The sequence below is a fragment of the Melanotaenia boesemani genome, chromosome 23 (assembly GCF_017639745.1).
Source record: "Melanotaenia boesemani isolate fMelBoe1 chromosome 23, fMelBoe1.pri, whole genome shotgun sequence".
NCBI lineage: Eukaryota > Metazoa > Chordata > Actinopteri > Atheriniformes > Melanotaeniidae > Melanotaenia > Melanotaenia boesemani.
This window is the reverse complement of record NC_055704.1, coordinates 9,793,541-9,809,430: the sequence shown is the minus strand read 5'-3', so window position 1 is coordinate 9,809,430 and position 15,890 is coordinate 9,793,541. Positions and strand designations below refer to the sequence as shown.

The following is a 15,890-nucleotide window of genomic DNA, read 5'->3' as shown; positions in this document are numbered from 1 at the left end:
AGAAAACTTCCAGTGATTTTGTGGAAGGTTTTATGGTTGGTTCAATCTCCAAACTAGAATTAAAGCAATATAAGGCACCATGCAACCACATATGATTTGCATATCTTGTTTTATAGCCTTTCTGGTTGTTTTCTTGTGCCATTGTGGTCATTGTGTTTGGTTGCTTGACATCTTTTTTTATGTCTTTTGTGCTCCACTTTTTAATTATTTGGCCTCTGCTTGTTTTGTGTGACAACTTTTTTCTATTTTTTTTTTATTATCTCTTTAACTCATCTTGTGAGATGTTCAGGTCTTATCTGGACATTTGACAACTATTTGCCATTAACAACCAAATAGCTGGTTAATTACTTTATTATTATTATTATTATTACTAAATTATAATTATATTCACATTCACACATTTTTGCATTTATTGTGTTTCATTTTGGCTGTTTGGCTTGATGTGTGGTTTTGTGAACTGCAGTCTTATGTTGTGTGGATGATTGCTTTGGATAACATCTTATGTCTCATTTTGGTCATCTTATGTAATATTTAGATGATTCAGCGTTTCAAAAAATGTATTTCCAAGTCACCTTGTATTACATTTAGATTTTGCATGTGCCATTCTGGCTGTTTTAACATAATTTTCTATTAATTTTGTGACCCAGCTTATTGTTCATTTTTGTGTCTCTGGTTGTTTTGTGCAACATTTTATATTTGTTTTGAGATATTGGTATCATATTTGGTTAATTTTGTATCCTTTTTATGTAATCATTTTGGAGTATTTGTATTAAAATGGTCAACATTGTTTAACCCAAAATTTGTTACTTTTCTGTACAATAAAGTAATTCATTCCAGATGTTTGGTGTCATATTTTAGTTATTGTATGTTGTTGTAGTCGTTATGTCTCTTTTAGGTGATTTTGTGCAATTTTTCAAATCAATTCCATTCAACACTTTATTTATCCCCAAGGGCAATTTAAAAGGCACAAGGAGCAGTGTCATTTAAAGAAGAGACATCCAACAACATACACATGCAGAGTTTTCATATTTTGGCTATCTCTTTGTGTAATTTTGTAGCCCACAGTCTCAATATTTTATATTTATGCTTGCTTTGCATATTCAGTGCCTTTTTATTTATTTATTTTGTATTGATTTAGCATACATCATGCTTAGCTGTGTTGCTCATTCCACGGAAGCATTAACCTTACAAGTTATACCTCGTTGTGAAGATGACTAATCAGGGCTTCCAGTAATATACTATACAATACCAATTGAAACTGTTGATATTGTAAAAGGGAGAAAAAAAATCGACCAAACACAACTCTCCTAACTTTCGGTGCTAAGTTTATAAGACTGTAACTTTCTGCACTCTTAGTTTTACTAAACTGACCTGGAACCTAAACGTTTCAGATGTTACGTCTTCACGCCAGGCAGCGATTAACCTGCAAACCAGTCGCGCGCATCACCTACTGACACGAACAAAACCTTCCTAAGCAGCCCTGGCCCGGCCTCACGCACATTCAAGACATTCTTCTGCTGCCCAAGCTACACAAAGCTGGGTCAAGGCAACTAAGAAGAAACCGGAAGTTTGTTAGACTGTCATTCAAAATAATACAGTGGTACACATATGACTGCAGAGTGATTGTAAAGATTCGAGTTAATTTCCAGCGTGTTTATGGAAATAATCTTTTAAGGCTGAATATTCACAACAATAATATGTTATTTAGTATTGGTAGGTAAGCTAATTATGTAAATAACCTGTCTCCATGGGGACACTAGAGATTTAGATGGGTCTAATTTTGGATTTTCTTCTTATGGAGTTGGAAAACATGTCGATTAAAGCTACAGGTAAATCCACTTTACCATAGAGATTTTTAAATAGCTTCACAGAAAGTGTTTCACCTTTACATGGTAAATTTTCAGCCTTGCAATTGAGCATTAACGGTTAATCAACATTGAAGATAATTCAGATTGGATGAAATGTAATATTTGTTCTGATTCTTCTTTAAGTAATTATACAAGAACGAATATTCTTTTTTCAAGAATACATGACCTGGTTCTGATTGTAATTACTATTAGTTCAGCTGGCTTAAGAATTAGTATTTTGTATTGTCCACTATAAATATGGTTCCTACAATTTTTAAAAGTAAAATAGAAGACCAAGCCTTAAGACCCAGTTTCTGTGGAACCAGGTCCCACTTTGGGTTAAGGAAGCCACATCTTCTCTTCTCTGTGTGTGTGAATGGTTGTTTGTCCCCTATATGTTGGCCCTGGGATGGACTGGTGACCTGTCCAAGGTGTACCCTGCCTCTCACCTGTTACTTGCTGGAATAGGCTTCAGCTTACCAGCGACCCTTAATGGACTTAGCAGTTCAGAAAATGAATGAATATATATATATATATATATATATATATATATATATATATATATATATATATATATATATATATATATATATATATATATATATATATATATATATATGCCACCTGGGGGGAAGATAAAATAGATTACCTACCGCTCACGCCAAACCTTACTTTAATTTTGAAATATGTTTACCGGAAGTTAAACTTCTTGTTTCGCCTGCTTCACGCGCCGTGTTTCCTTTATTATGAGTATGGATTTTGAGTCAGATAATCGATTCTGTTGTTTGCTTCAGCATCACGAGATGTAGCCGCTGGAAACGCGAAGGGAAAACTTTGCCTTAAACCGACACCGGAAATAAAAATAAAATAGGGAAAAAAATTTTATACGTTTCGAGGACAGAAAGGCGAAGCCCCTTATTTTTCTCCCCTCCACCGTGGAAGTGCTCCTTTTGTCTCAGAACGGTTGTGTTTTTGTCGTCTCAACATGGACATGTACGCGTACAGCGGGGTCTTCTTGGTGAAACGATTCTTGGACAGTTCTCCGTTTGAAGTAACCAACATGTCTGACATTAACAAGGCGAGTCCTCACGGCTGTGATAACGGAGCTCTGACCGACAGGTTCGGTGTTTTGATTCAGGGACTTCTGGCCATCGTCGCCTTCAGTACGCTGATGTGTGAGTATGGCTTCTGTCATCACCATTGAGAAAATCTCCCATATGTTATTTTTAGACAACACAAAGTGCGCAAACATGCTTTAAAAAGTGTCCACGTGGCGATTTGTTGATGTTTGTTTTCGCACAGCCCGGTGAGAAAACGCAGCTTTTCAGCTACACGTCAATACACTACATATGAGCAGTAGCAGGATATGCTAACTATTTTTTAAAGACTTTTTTTGCCATAGAATCACATGTGAGTTATGATGTATGCCGAATTTACAATTAACACCTAAACAACTGTCAAACAGTATAGCATCGTCAAAACAGAAATGGAAAAGATCATTTGGTCCAAACGTGGTTAATTTACACAGTTTTCTTATGGCACAATACATGGACATGACATGTCCTTATAACTTAAGGTCTGCCTGTTAAACTTTGTGCCCCCAAGTAAGGCCCACCTCAAGACCTTTAGGGCCAAGTCTAGCCTTTTTAAAACCTAAAAATGTCCTACCTGTGCCAAAAGTGGCCCAGATTAGGCTCAGAAACATGTGTTGTCTGGGAAGTTGCAATGTTTGACTATAATGTTGCTCAGTAACAACCTGGTGTTGCTTGTTAACATTACAAAAATTATTTTACATTAAAATTTATATTCTCATGCTGCAAACAGAATGGTAACTGTTGCTTAAGGAACATCATTGATGTAAAAACAAAGAGTCTAATTACATTTCTACCCCTCCATTTTACAGAGTTAAGGAGTTGGGGGGGGAAATTTGATGGCTGGATGACCACTACTCCCAAAATAAACAGGGCATACCTGTGTAAAATTAATGGTTAAGGTCAAGGGGAAGAATTGGGATCAGGCCTGTGTTTATATGTCTTTTTCAAGCTAAGGTATTTTATAATTTTTGCTACTTTTTGAGTGGTTTCAGCTTAACAGCTGAACATGATCTTTCCAGTGAACCATGGTGTGGATTTATTCAGCCCAAACAATACCCACTGACTGCTAAAAAACTTGTGATTTTGTGGCAGCTGACTTGGAGAATGTAGAGCATCTTACCAGTTGTGGTGCCAGAGGCAGTGTTTTGTTTTTTTTTTGTTGTTTTTTTTCTATTTTTCCAGCTGAAAAGCCAGACTAATGCTCTAAAAGCTACAGCAACTTTCTTCTTAGGAAATTATTAGGTATTGTTTGTTTCAACACATCATCTTCTTCATGATGTCTTGGTTTACATTTAAGCTGTAGTTTCAGTTATTTTCCAAGTGTGTTGACATATCAAATAATTTGTGTTTAACTTAAAAGCTCAGTGCAGTGGTGGTGATTTCATCATCTAATCAAGCAGCTTAATTCTTTGTAGACAAATTTGCAGAAAGGATAAGTGGTGAAAAACTAGGCCAGGCTTTTAGAGGAGGGGGTGAAATCAATGAGCTCTAACCTCCATCTGTTAATATTTACTCTGCATCGTGTATGTGCAGCGGAGCATTAAGAGCTCTTTGACTATGATCACAGTGGCAGTCTGTCAAGTCATGGCTGACCTCCTCTCATCTACCTTCCTCAAAGCTATTTTTCTGAGTTTCTTTCCACTGATTTGCTTTGCTTTGTTTGTTTTTGCATAATTTGAATGAAGGTTGGGTCTTTTTATATGTTGTTGCTGTGAAAAAAGTTTGAAATACAAGAATTTATGTCATGATTTCTCACAAAAATCTTTTCAGTTTGTCATCTAAATCACAGCTATAGACAACCATTGTCTGACTAATTAAATTTTGGTTGATATAAACGATGTCTCAATTGCATTAAACTTTGTAGGGCTATATAAAATGTATTATTTAGAGGTGCACAAAGCTTCAAACGGTCTTATATATTTGCTCATTTGTTTAATTTGAGAAAAATGCCAGGTTGTCATGGTGTTAATGGATTAATTGAATAAATTGGACACAAGTATGTGACGTTTAATGGATGAAAACCACCTATATTTTTCCAAAGATGCCTTTTTTGGCTCAATTCAAAGTTGAGCCTACACAGCACCAAAACCTTACCCTCAACTATGAAGCACGGCGGAGGGAGACTCATGGTTCGTGGCTCCCTTTCTGTGTCAAAGGCTCTTAATAATTTACAAAATTATGAAGTAACGTATTAACACTACCAAGACATTTTAAATGAGAATTTTAGTGCAGCACAAAGTTATCTGAACCTTAGAGGGTGTAATAAAAGAATGACCCAATAAACATAAACAATTTCCTAGCTTCTGTTCGTTGTTTTGTTTAGGAAGATATCTAAAGCTTATGATGGGTTGGGGGGGTTCTATAAATAAAGCAGGATTAAATTAGATTTGCAGCATAAGATATGGGCCAGTTAGTCTATAAATTTAAAATAAACAAACAAATACAAAATAAATAATCCCAGAATTCTGGCTGCATAAGATAAATAGATATGGCCACGAATCACGATATAATGGATCATTTATACAGCACTGGTGGAGAGGAATCACTAGAATACATTTTATCATCAATATATAATTTTAAATTAAGAAAATCATCAATAAGCATTCTTAAATTAACAGTTGAAAGGTTAAATAAAGAAAGAGGGAGAAAAATCCATGTTTGGAATGACTGAGCCAGATTCTTGCAGGAGTTACATAAGCTAAAGTTTAAATAGTTTATTTCGGGTGATTCTGAGAAGTGTGTTTGCCAACTTTCAAAGTAGCTGTTGAGACATTTTTCTCACCCATTCACTCCTTCCAGCACTTATTGCTCTTTTCTTAATGAATCCATCATCCTTAAGGCTTGAGTTTTTAATTATTTTTACATTTTTAAGTAACCTAGGATTACAGCTGATGACCTTGAATATTTTTGCATTTGAAATAACATCTGTTTAGCTTAAATATATCAATACAATGAAACTTGTTCATATTGAACACATCATTACAAACAAGTGGTAAGAAAACTCTGAGAGAACCTATAATGTATGTGTTTAAAATGCATCTGCAGGAAGCGACTTCATTTCACATCCCGAGTCACATTCCCTGACCTTGCAAGATGGTGAGATAGACGAACAGTGGGCGCCTGTTCATGTTGAGTCTGGCAGGGAGAAATGAAGTGTTTTTGGCAGATTGAAACCAAGATGATAAGTCTGTGTTGCGTTTGACCTCTATCCCCTGATGCTCTGCAGAAAAATTAGATTGTATTTGGAGGTCAAAGAAGCTGCTTCATGACATTGTTTTGTTCTACGAAACCCTGTCAAAGATGAATTGGTCCTCCTTTCTTTTTGTTTGCAGTAAAGAGGTTCCGGGAGCCTGCAGGGATCAGACGACCGTGGAGGATCTGGTGAGAAAACTGACTTTTTTATCCATCTAACTCACCCCTCTTGCACTTTTAAATGTTATGTTCCTCCAACTAAATCTATTTTAGTTTTAGAGAACAACTAATCTGTTGAGATTTATTGACCATAAAGCTCATGGAAAGGTCTTTTTAGATAAATGACACAACAGAATAAAAAATAAATAAATAAAAACAAGCAATAAAAGAGAATATTTAATACAGTCTGTCCTGTCTTTACCAGGTTTTTTGACACATCCAAACAAGCCATTGGTGCTCTGTTCATCCACTTTGCCAATGTCTTCCTTTCAACACTCACCAAAGAGGACCCATGCTCTCTGTAAGTAATCTATTTGCATACATATACAATGAAAGAATGAACGGCATCCAAAAGAAATGTTTTAATGATATATTTTTTGTTTTACCAAAGGTATTTGATGAATTTCCTGCTGGATGCCACACTGGGGATGTTGGTCATCTGGCTGGCTGTGAAGATGGTGTCCAAGCTGGTGGAGTACAAGCAGTGGACCCTGCTTGTATTTGGAGAATATGGTGAGTATTTAAAGAGACTATAAATTAATAAATAAATACCATGACATGAAAGACTTAAGGAGTTGTTTTTAAATCAGAGGTAAAAAGGTGTAGCTCTTGTTTCTGCCACCAGAGGGTGCTGTAGCCCCATCATAGGTTGATGGGGAGGGTATCCAGCGTTTCCAGCTGCAGTAGAGACTGGAAAATATTCTTGATGGTCTCACATTAATTCCAAGTCAATTATTACACTTTACTCCCTCTGCATTTTTTTTCTTTTTTTCTTATTACATTCCTTCCTTATGTGGTGGAAATTATTTTACTGAAAAAAAGCTGTGAGGCTGATTACTTTCTACTGTAAGGAAACCCTTAAATTTCCACATAAATGTGTTGAGTCTTCATTAGAAATGTGTCATGTGATCTCGCTGCATCCCGGAATAATCTGAAATGATGATCAGTGGTTGGTTTGTTCTTTTGTGTTCCCTCCTTGTCCCTATTTATCTCTGTCTAGCTGTTCATTTAGCTTCTTGCTTCCTGTCCTAATGACAGACCTGTCTTCTTTTGTTGTGGCAAGACACCTGTGTCACAAAATGCGTTGGAAAGAGAAGAGGAAGAAAAATTATATACTCTGTATAAAGATCTAAGATGCAGCACACTTATTTTCTAATATTGTACTTTCAATAGAGAAGAACAAGAGATCAATAAACATTAAAGTGGTATTAAAATGTATCTTTATTACAGTCAAATTACAACCTTGATTTCTGAAAAGCTGATGAGCTGTGTAAAAATGTGAATTAAAATGTGATATACAGAGATTTACGAATCTTTTAAAGCAGTATTTGATTAGCAATAGAGCATAGAAAGTGATACATTTAACTTATTTAATTGGAAAAAATCCCAATTTAATGGTTTCTACATATAAAAAGTTGATATAGGGGAACAAAAGGCTACAAAAGTAAAATTTACTGAAAAGAAACAGCTACATGTTGCAACTAGTTAAATGCTAACATGCCAGCAACATAGCAGAGTTTTAAAAAGAGCACCTTAGAGAAGTGGAGTCTCTCAGAAGTATCTATAGGTGGACTTTATTGCAATCTTCAAAAATCTCTAAGTTTTAGAGCAATTTCTAAACAATATTCCTCAATTTAAAATTGATAAACAAATCATTGCATTCAGTTTTAGAATTTAATTTAATTTAATTTAATTTAAAGCTACAGATGTAGACAAATAACCTAATTGTTTTTCCACCAGGTGACCCACCCCAGGCAGCAGCATGGCTGGGTCAGTGTGGCGTATACCTGCTCATTATGGTGCTGGAGAAAGGTGTAATCAGCTTAGTGCTGCTTGTCCCTGGATGGTCCAAAGTAAGAAGAATTTACAAGTTATTGTGCTGCTATCTATCTATCTATCTATCTATCTATCTATCTATCTATCTATCTATCTATCTATCTATCTATCTATCTATCTATCTATCTATCTATCTATCTATCTATCTATCTGTCTGTCTGTCTGTCTGTCTGTCTGTCTGTCTGTCTGTCTGTCTGTCTGTCTGTCTGTCTGTCTGTCTGTCTGTCTGTCTGTCTGTCTGTCTGTCTGTCTGTCTGTCTGTCTGTCTGTCTGTCTGTCTGTCTGTCTGTCTGTCTGTGTCTATGTATATATATATATGTGTGTATATGTGTGTGTGTATATATGTGTATATATATATATATATATATATATATGTGTATATGTGTGTGTGTGTGTGTGTATATATATATATATATATATATATATATATATATATATATATATATATATATATATATATATATATATATATATATGTATATATATATACACATACATATACACTATATATATATATATATATATATATATATATATATATATATATATATATATATATATGTATATATATATACACATACATATACACTATATATATATATATATATATATATATATGTATGTATATATATATACACATACATATACACTATATATATATATATATATATATATATATATGTGTATATGTGTGTGTGTGTGTGTGTATATATATATATATATATATATATATATATATATATGTATGTATATATATATACACATACATATACACTATATATATATATATATATATAGTAATTGCCCTTATCAGTGAGCTTAGTCCTTCCGCTGAGAGGCACCTGATTCGGCTAAGTTCTGCTGGAAGTTTCAGAGCGCCCTGCTTTTATTTAAAAAGTTGGCTTTGTCAGGTTGGGAATTTTCTCATCAATTCAGCCAAGATTTTAAAGTAACTCAAAGCTGTGACTCATTCAGTGCTATTGTCTGTATGTCGTAGTCTCGTCCCAGAAGAGCCCCACCCCAAGACCGAATCCTGATTTTAGTTTGTTCAGCCAAATGTTTTGGTTCTGTTCTGTATGCCATTAGAAATACTCCACAATCCACATGAGATTAAAAACACTGAGGCTTCAGAAAGAATAAACAAGCAAAATGGTATCAAATGACTTATCTTTTGATTTAATGAAAACACTGAGGCAGTGTTAGTATATATTTTGAACAACAGTTTGTTTACATGACCCACAGGTCATGTTTGTGAGTTCAAATTGGTCTCACCATAGCAACACAGACCATTCATGGGGATAAAAAGTTATTTATTTCCAGGCAGACAGTTTTATTTGACAGAGCTCATGGTGCTGCTTGCAGCAAAGATTGTTTGATAAATTCTGGTTATATAGTTACTGACAGTGACAATAGAATTTCTCAGATTTCAGTATTTAACATGTTATTTGTACTATTTACTTTCTGATGCCAGTAAGCTGAAATTTCTTCTTCTGTTCCAGTTGCAGGAGGTGTTGCTGAGCTACATCGCTAACCCTCAGCTGGAACTGGCACTAGTCATGCTCATCGTGCCCTTTATAGTAAACGTAAGTTTCACTTTTACGACCCTGCTTTTCCTTGCTGAACAACCCTGATCTTATTCTTCTGGCTCCTCTTGCAGTCCATCATGTTCTGGGTGGTGGACAGCCTGATGATGAGAAAATACAAGACGACGAAGAGCTTGGATAACTCTTGTGACAACTCGTCAAAGAAAGCTGACTCACTGGAATCAGGGGAGGAGTCACGGGTGAGAATAGCTAACATTTCATCGTCTGTATGCCAGATATATTTGTGTTTTCCATATTTTCACTGCTTTAGTTCAACGTGTCTACAGCCTTAACAGAACCTGCACAGCATATAAGTATGCTGCATTTCACTCTTTGCATTTCCTGAATGCCTTACATAGATCCAGTAGCACAAACACCTCAATTATAAGACTGACACAAATATAACAGTGTTGTTTGGATGCCAAGAAACTAAGTAGCCTCAAAAAGATAAAAGAAGTTGAATTTTATTTCTCACTGTATGTTCACCACCAAATGATTTCTGATCATTTATGTATTCATGTATTTCATCTTATTAATTATAATGAAAAGATAAACTTTCATCACTCTGATAGATCATTGTACTTTTATGGTTTTGCCTTCTCCTGCTGACATGCAGTAAAAGCCCTGTTTCCACCATGGGGTCCAGCTTGGGATGGGATGGTACACGTACACACACAAAAACTAGGAATGGTGCCTGAATGTCTGGGAACCTTCAGTTGAGATCCTAATCTGACAGATCAGGCCTTAAAGGGTGGAGCTTGACACACTGCAATCCATTGATTAAAAGAATAGTCAATTACCATGTGACTCAATGTTAAAATATATGTCGGGGATTTCTTTGTTGTTTAAAGCCATATGTCATGAAGTAAAGGTACAAAACTGCTGGATGTCCACATTCTCGTCCTTTGTTTTGGTGTTGTGTTCTTCTTTGTTATAATCTAAGGAGGGCATGACGTCAGGCCATTATATTGCTGATACATCTGTTGCTATCCAGCTTATACCCTGCCTACCAGGTAAGGGTACGGTTGGTTGTTGGAGCACAACAGAGACAAAACCAAACTGCATAAAGCCATCATGTCTCCACCCCTTGCTGGAAAGGGGACTAAAGGGTCCTGGGCTGGGTTAAGAACTTTGGTCAGCAACTTTAGGGAACGTCTGTAGATGTGATGGTTGCTCAACTTGTAAAGCTACACAGTGTCCTGACATTTAATTTTCTCACCATTTAAGAAAAAATTTCCTTCCTGTTCGGGTTCAGTCACTGCTACTTGTACAATTGCCATGGCTACAAGGTTGTTTGTACATGACAGCGTTTGTGGAAGGGCTTTGGAGGGAGAGCTGAAGCACAGCAGAGAGGGAGGGGAAGTGAACCTGCAGGTTTTACGCCTGTAAATCCAAAAGTCAACTATACCTTCCTTTTTAATTTCCACCAACATCTGACAGACAGAAGTGAGTCATCACCCTGAACAAGGATAACTTTTTTCTTAAAAAAAAATAAAGTCAATTAATAATAATCCAATAACAATAATAATAATAATAAATTTCCCACTAAATACAGAAAAAAGAAACAAATATCTTTGCACTCTGACAAAGAAATCTCTTCAGTGTGCAATGAAATGGACATTGATTGGTCACGCTTGGTATCAGCTGCACCTGTTGTTTTGAGGGTTTGAGCACACAGTGCACACACATCACATCATGCAGAGTTTCCCTCTCTATGCTTGATCTAATGACAATCAAACCCACATGGGTTTAATTAAAATTAAAGAAACACTGAGTCAGTTTGTTTTTCTGCTCCTTTTGATACTCTTGAGTTGGGAAATTAATGATCTCTCTTCTCTTAGTGGATAGCTTTTGTTTTTTTTTTCTTGCCCAGCCTACACTTCTATGGTCTGAGGTGCTCGATCTGTATTGTAAACAATGCATTGATAAATAATGAGAGTAAGATGTTGATGATAATGACTTGCAACAAATGTCCTAAGTTTGAACCAAATGACTGACACTGTGGATCCAGGAGACACAGCTTTACAAAGTGGATTCCCAAAATTTGTGTGTTTAGGGTCTGATTCTGGTTGTCAGGGTTTTTATGTAATTCAAGCTGCCTCCACACAATAGCCTGCATCCTCTCTAAGGAAAGATTGAACTCACACTTCTCTGCAAATGACTGTCAGGTTGCAAGACCTTCACAAGCAATTAGATTAGAGTGTTTACTCCTCCCTCCTTTCTTTCTCATGGACGTCTGCCAGGCAGCCATAAATCAAGCTTTCATACTAGGAATAAAAGTGGCATTTAGGATTCATTTTCATGCGCTGATGTTATGGAAAGTAGAGTGGAGAGTGGAGGAGGAGTGCAGATAGAGGGCCATTGATTTAGATGAGGTCTTAGCTGTGGGTGGCAACCAAAGCTACAGCCACAAGGCCGTTGTTGTGGTTACTTTTACTTATTCTGACACAACGGCTACAGACCAAATAATTACATTTTTATTAAACATGGAAGAATTTTGAACACCAAAGCTCCAGTATTTGGCATTTATGAGAAATCTCTTGGGTTCAGCTTAATGTGATCCATCTCAAGTGTATCACAGCTTATTGGATCATGTAATCATTTCTAAAACTGGAAATGGATCCTCTTATTTACAGCTATTACTACTCACTGACTGCCAAATAAACTGTCTACATAAACCAGGAGCGTAAAATGAACATTAAATATTATAATAATCATCACACATTGCCTGATTTCTAACAATAAATGTATTGGTTGAATATACTTGACCAAAACAATTTAAAAATAACATCATGGAAAGCTGCTAAAAATCTGAATTTTAGAACCTTGAGAAGAAGGAATCTATGTGGCATCGGAGGATCTTGTCTCCTTAGTTTTAATTACTTTAAAATACAACCAGATTTCCAGGTTTTCTATGCCTTTAGGTTTGCTTCATGAGTTTTCTCAGCATAGAAATGAGATGCATATAAATATCAGGAAACTAAATTTGTGGCCATGTGTTAACATCGTTTTTCCAGTGATTCTTTTGAGGGTTGCAAGGATCCCTGTAGGGACCAACAGCCTTAATAAAGTGGTGGTGATCAAGAGATTTTCAGATATAATTTTGTTTTTCAGTCATAACATTCTGATTTAAGGTTAACCTCATATATTTTTTTCCTCATTTCTTTTGCAAACAGAAATCCATATGGAAGTTTATAATGCTGTAAATATTGAATGGTCGTAGAATTCTGCTCTTTAGAGATTTAAATCCCTGCTGCTGCTGGAAAATCCTCAAGGCTTCAAATAAACAGGCATATTTTCCATTTTTGGCCAGGGATGCAGAAGTGAGATATTTCCCAGCTTTTTGTCCAGGATGCAAACTTATCTGGTGCAGTACTTGAAACATTGATAGCTAACAAAATCTCCTCCTGACAGGTCCTGCTTGGGATTGAGACGGATACAGAGGAGGCTTCGGAGGAGGAGGAAGAGCCAACCAATGTAGGACCAGTCCACGTTCAGTGCTCAGGTGGACCGCTGAGACCGAGCTGGGTGATGGTGTAAACCCAGGTGACCCGAACTCCTACTAGTCCATCATCTACCCACACAGAGCACAAAAAAGTTAAATAAGAAAAACAAAATCAAAAGCTAGCATTCATATATATAACTAAAGGTCTAAATATCAGCCTCCCAACATGCAAAAGTCATAAACTACCTGAGTTTCCTTTTTGTGCATTGAAAGTTTGGATTGTCAGATCTGTTATATACATGTACATCAAATGGAATTTTGGGAATAAGAAATACTTTATCCCCTCTTCATTTTGCTATAAACAAACATGAGCGTAACCACTGAAGTCTGTGTGGAGAGATCATTTAGGAGTGCAATGCCTGTAGGGCGAACTCTTGGGGGGGCAAACACTGACATGAATCTGTCTTTTGCACTCTGAGGACTTTTGGGAAGAATGTAGCTTCAAGGAAAGTCATTTATTATGTATCATATTCCAAAGGGGAGGTGTTTATATGTGTGCACAGTACATATAAGTGCTCTTTAAGTGCTCAAGTTTCATTACTTCAGACTTGCCTTTTTAATTAAGGTGCATTTATAGTCATTCCTGTGTGTTCTCCCTCTGATTAGTATTTCCTTTTTGTTTTAAAGCCACATGCACATATGTTGAATCTTCAGCTACTCTGGGCTTAATTATAAAAAGGTTCAATTCTTTGCTTTTTAAAATATTGTTTGGATAACACTATATTGTTGAAATGGCACAGATATTAATCAGAAATGATAGAGTTTTGATCAGCAGGAGTTATGTTGGAACATTTGTAAATGTAATGAATAAATATCAGTTTAACAGGATAATTTTTCTTTGCAAGAATTAAAGAGAAATCGAGAACTGACAGCATAGTGGTTATTTTAGGTTAAAAAGACACAAAGAAATAGGCCAATATTCTCAGGAAATAGTTAGTTTCCTAGATTAAAGTCATTATTTTATTTGGGGGAAGCTTAAAGTCACAAAATTTATATAGAAAGAAACAAAAAAAATATCATGTTGGTTATTTTTCACACTTTGATCAACTTCCCAGCCCCACACGCAGTGCAAGTATAATGTAAATCCCACGTTCATATTGTACCACAAATCCCATTTAGATGGTATCACCACATTATTAATATGGCTCTAAAAAGGTTGGTCATTCTTATGTCTTGGTCAGGTGTGTCTAAGAGAAAGCATCTTTAAATCCCATTAAAATAGTAAGTTTATAGTTTTTGTTAAAAAATAAAAACATGTATTTGTGGCATATTTCAAATGCCAGTCCAGATCTTTTTAAATTAAAGTATGTAATTACATGTGTCCATATGTTTATCATCAGCTGTTCAGGGAAAAAGGCCCTTTTTCTGCATATCAAATATTTGTGAAAATCCAAGACTGTGCAGCCTTATATAGCTGTATTGATTTAATTTTTATTTAGATTTTTAAATATGATATTGCTTTGTAAAATAGTCTAAAAATGTAGTTTTAAGGGTGTTGTCTTTGAATACACCTAAATCACTTCTAATTCTAAATATTTATAAATAACGTGGTGATAGTGAACAAAAATACAGTACTGCTAAATCTGATAACTTGTATTGTTGGCAGATTATATGACAAGTGGTGGCAGATGTTAAATGAGGTTGGTCCACTTTTTTATTCCCCCTAGCTCCTTTCTAAAACGTATGACTTTAATATAGGAAATTTAATTCTTCTTGGAGTTTTTTAAACCTACAATAACCCCAGAAAAAAGCTAGCTTTGCTGTATTGTAAAATACTACCAGACAGCTAGTTTATACGGTATGTCCACTGCGTAGTGTGTCGTGACATTAAGTGCACAAATTCCTGATTGCAACTACATGAGGACAAGCCACAAAAATTAAAAAGGGCTGATCTAAAATTAATAATAGCTTTGTCTCTTAAGGGCTACTGTAGTAACATGGAGTAGGGAAACACAAAGTTACTGCAAAAATTGCACATTTTGAGGCAATGAAAACACAATTCTTATTTTCATGTGATTATGCACTAATGAAAATATAGTTAGGACTATATACATTTACATTTTGACAAAAAAGTTACAGCTTTAAGACTTGAGGTGCAAAATTATTAATATTTCTTGGTCACTTTTGCTTAAAATTAATTTTCATTCTAAAAAAAAAAGCATCAGCATTGTGATTTTTATGGTCTAAATTTCTTTAAAAAAATCTGAGTATTGAATGATAGAAGTGCAGTAACAAACAACAAATCTGAAAGGAATTTAAAAAATAAGTAAATAAATGTGAAAATATAAAGGCAAAATACCCCAAAACTAGATAATAATTAAAATATATTTTTCTGTTTTGTTTTGTTTTTTTTTTTCATATTTTCTGATGTATTATGTATGTAGACTATTTTTCAAAAGATTTTTTTCAAAATAATATTCTTTTAAGATGTAGGTTATTTATATTTATCCCAGATTTTTTTCTTTTTGTCCCCCCGCCCGACTTGTTTACCATAGTCTTTGTCATGTTGACTTTTCCTTTGCTCAGGTTTGAGTTATCTACTTCTTGGCATTATAGAACAAAAATAAAATGAAGAAATATTAAAGAGGAAAAAAGTCATTTACAAACACTAAGT

At 35.2% G+C, this 15,890-nt stretch overlaps 1 protein-coding gene across 1 annotated transcript; it reads left to right on the top strand.

The window, feature by feature from the left end:
• Window positions 1–2,583: 2,583 nt before the first annotated feature.
• tmem110l (transmembrane protein 110, like) lies at window positions 2,584–14,511 on the top strand. Its single transcript, XM_041977464.1, has 8 exons — window positions 2,584–3,022; window positions 6,274–6,322; window positions 6,558–6,653; window positions 6,744–6,865; window positions 8,093–8,205; window positions 9,688–9,771; window positions 9,846–9,971; window positions 13,186–14,511. The coding sequence occupies exons 1-8, from the start codon at window positions 2,833–2,835 to the stop codon at window positions 13,309–13,311; spliced, it is 906 nt and encodes a 301-aa protein (XP_041833398.1). The 5' UTR covers window positions 2,584–2,832; the 3' UTR covers window positions 13,312–14,511.
• Window positions 14,512–15,890: the final 1,379 nt, after the last annotated feature.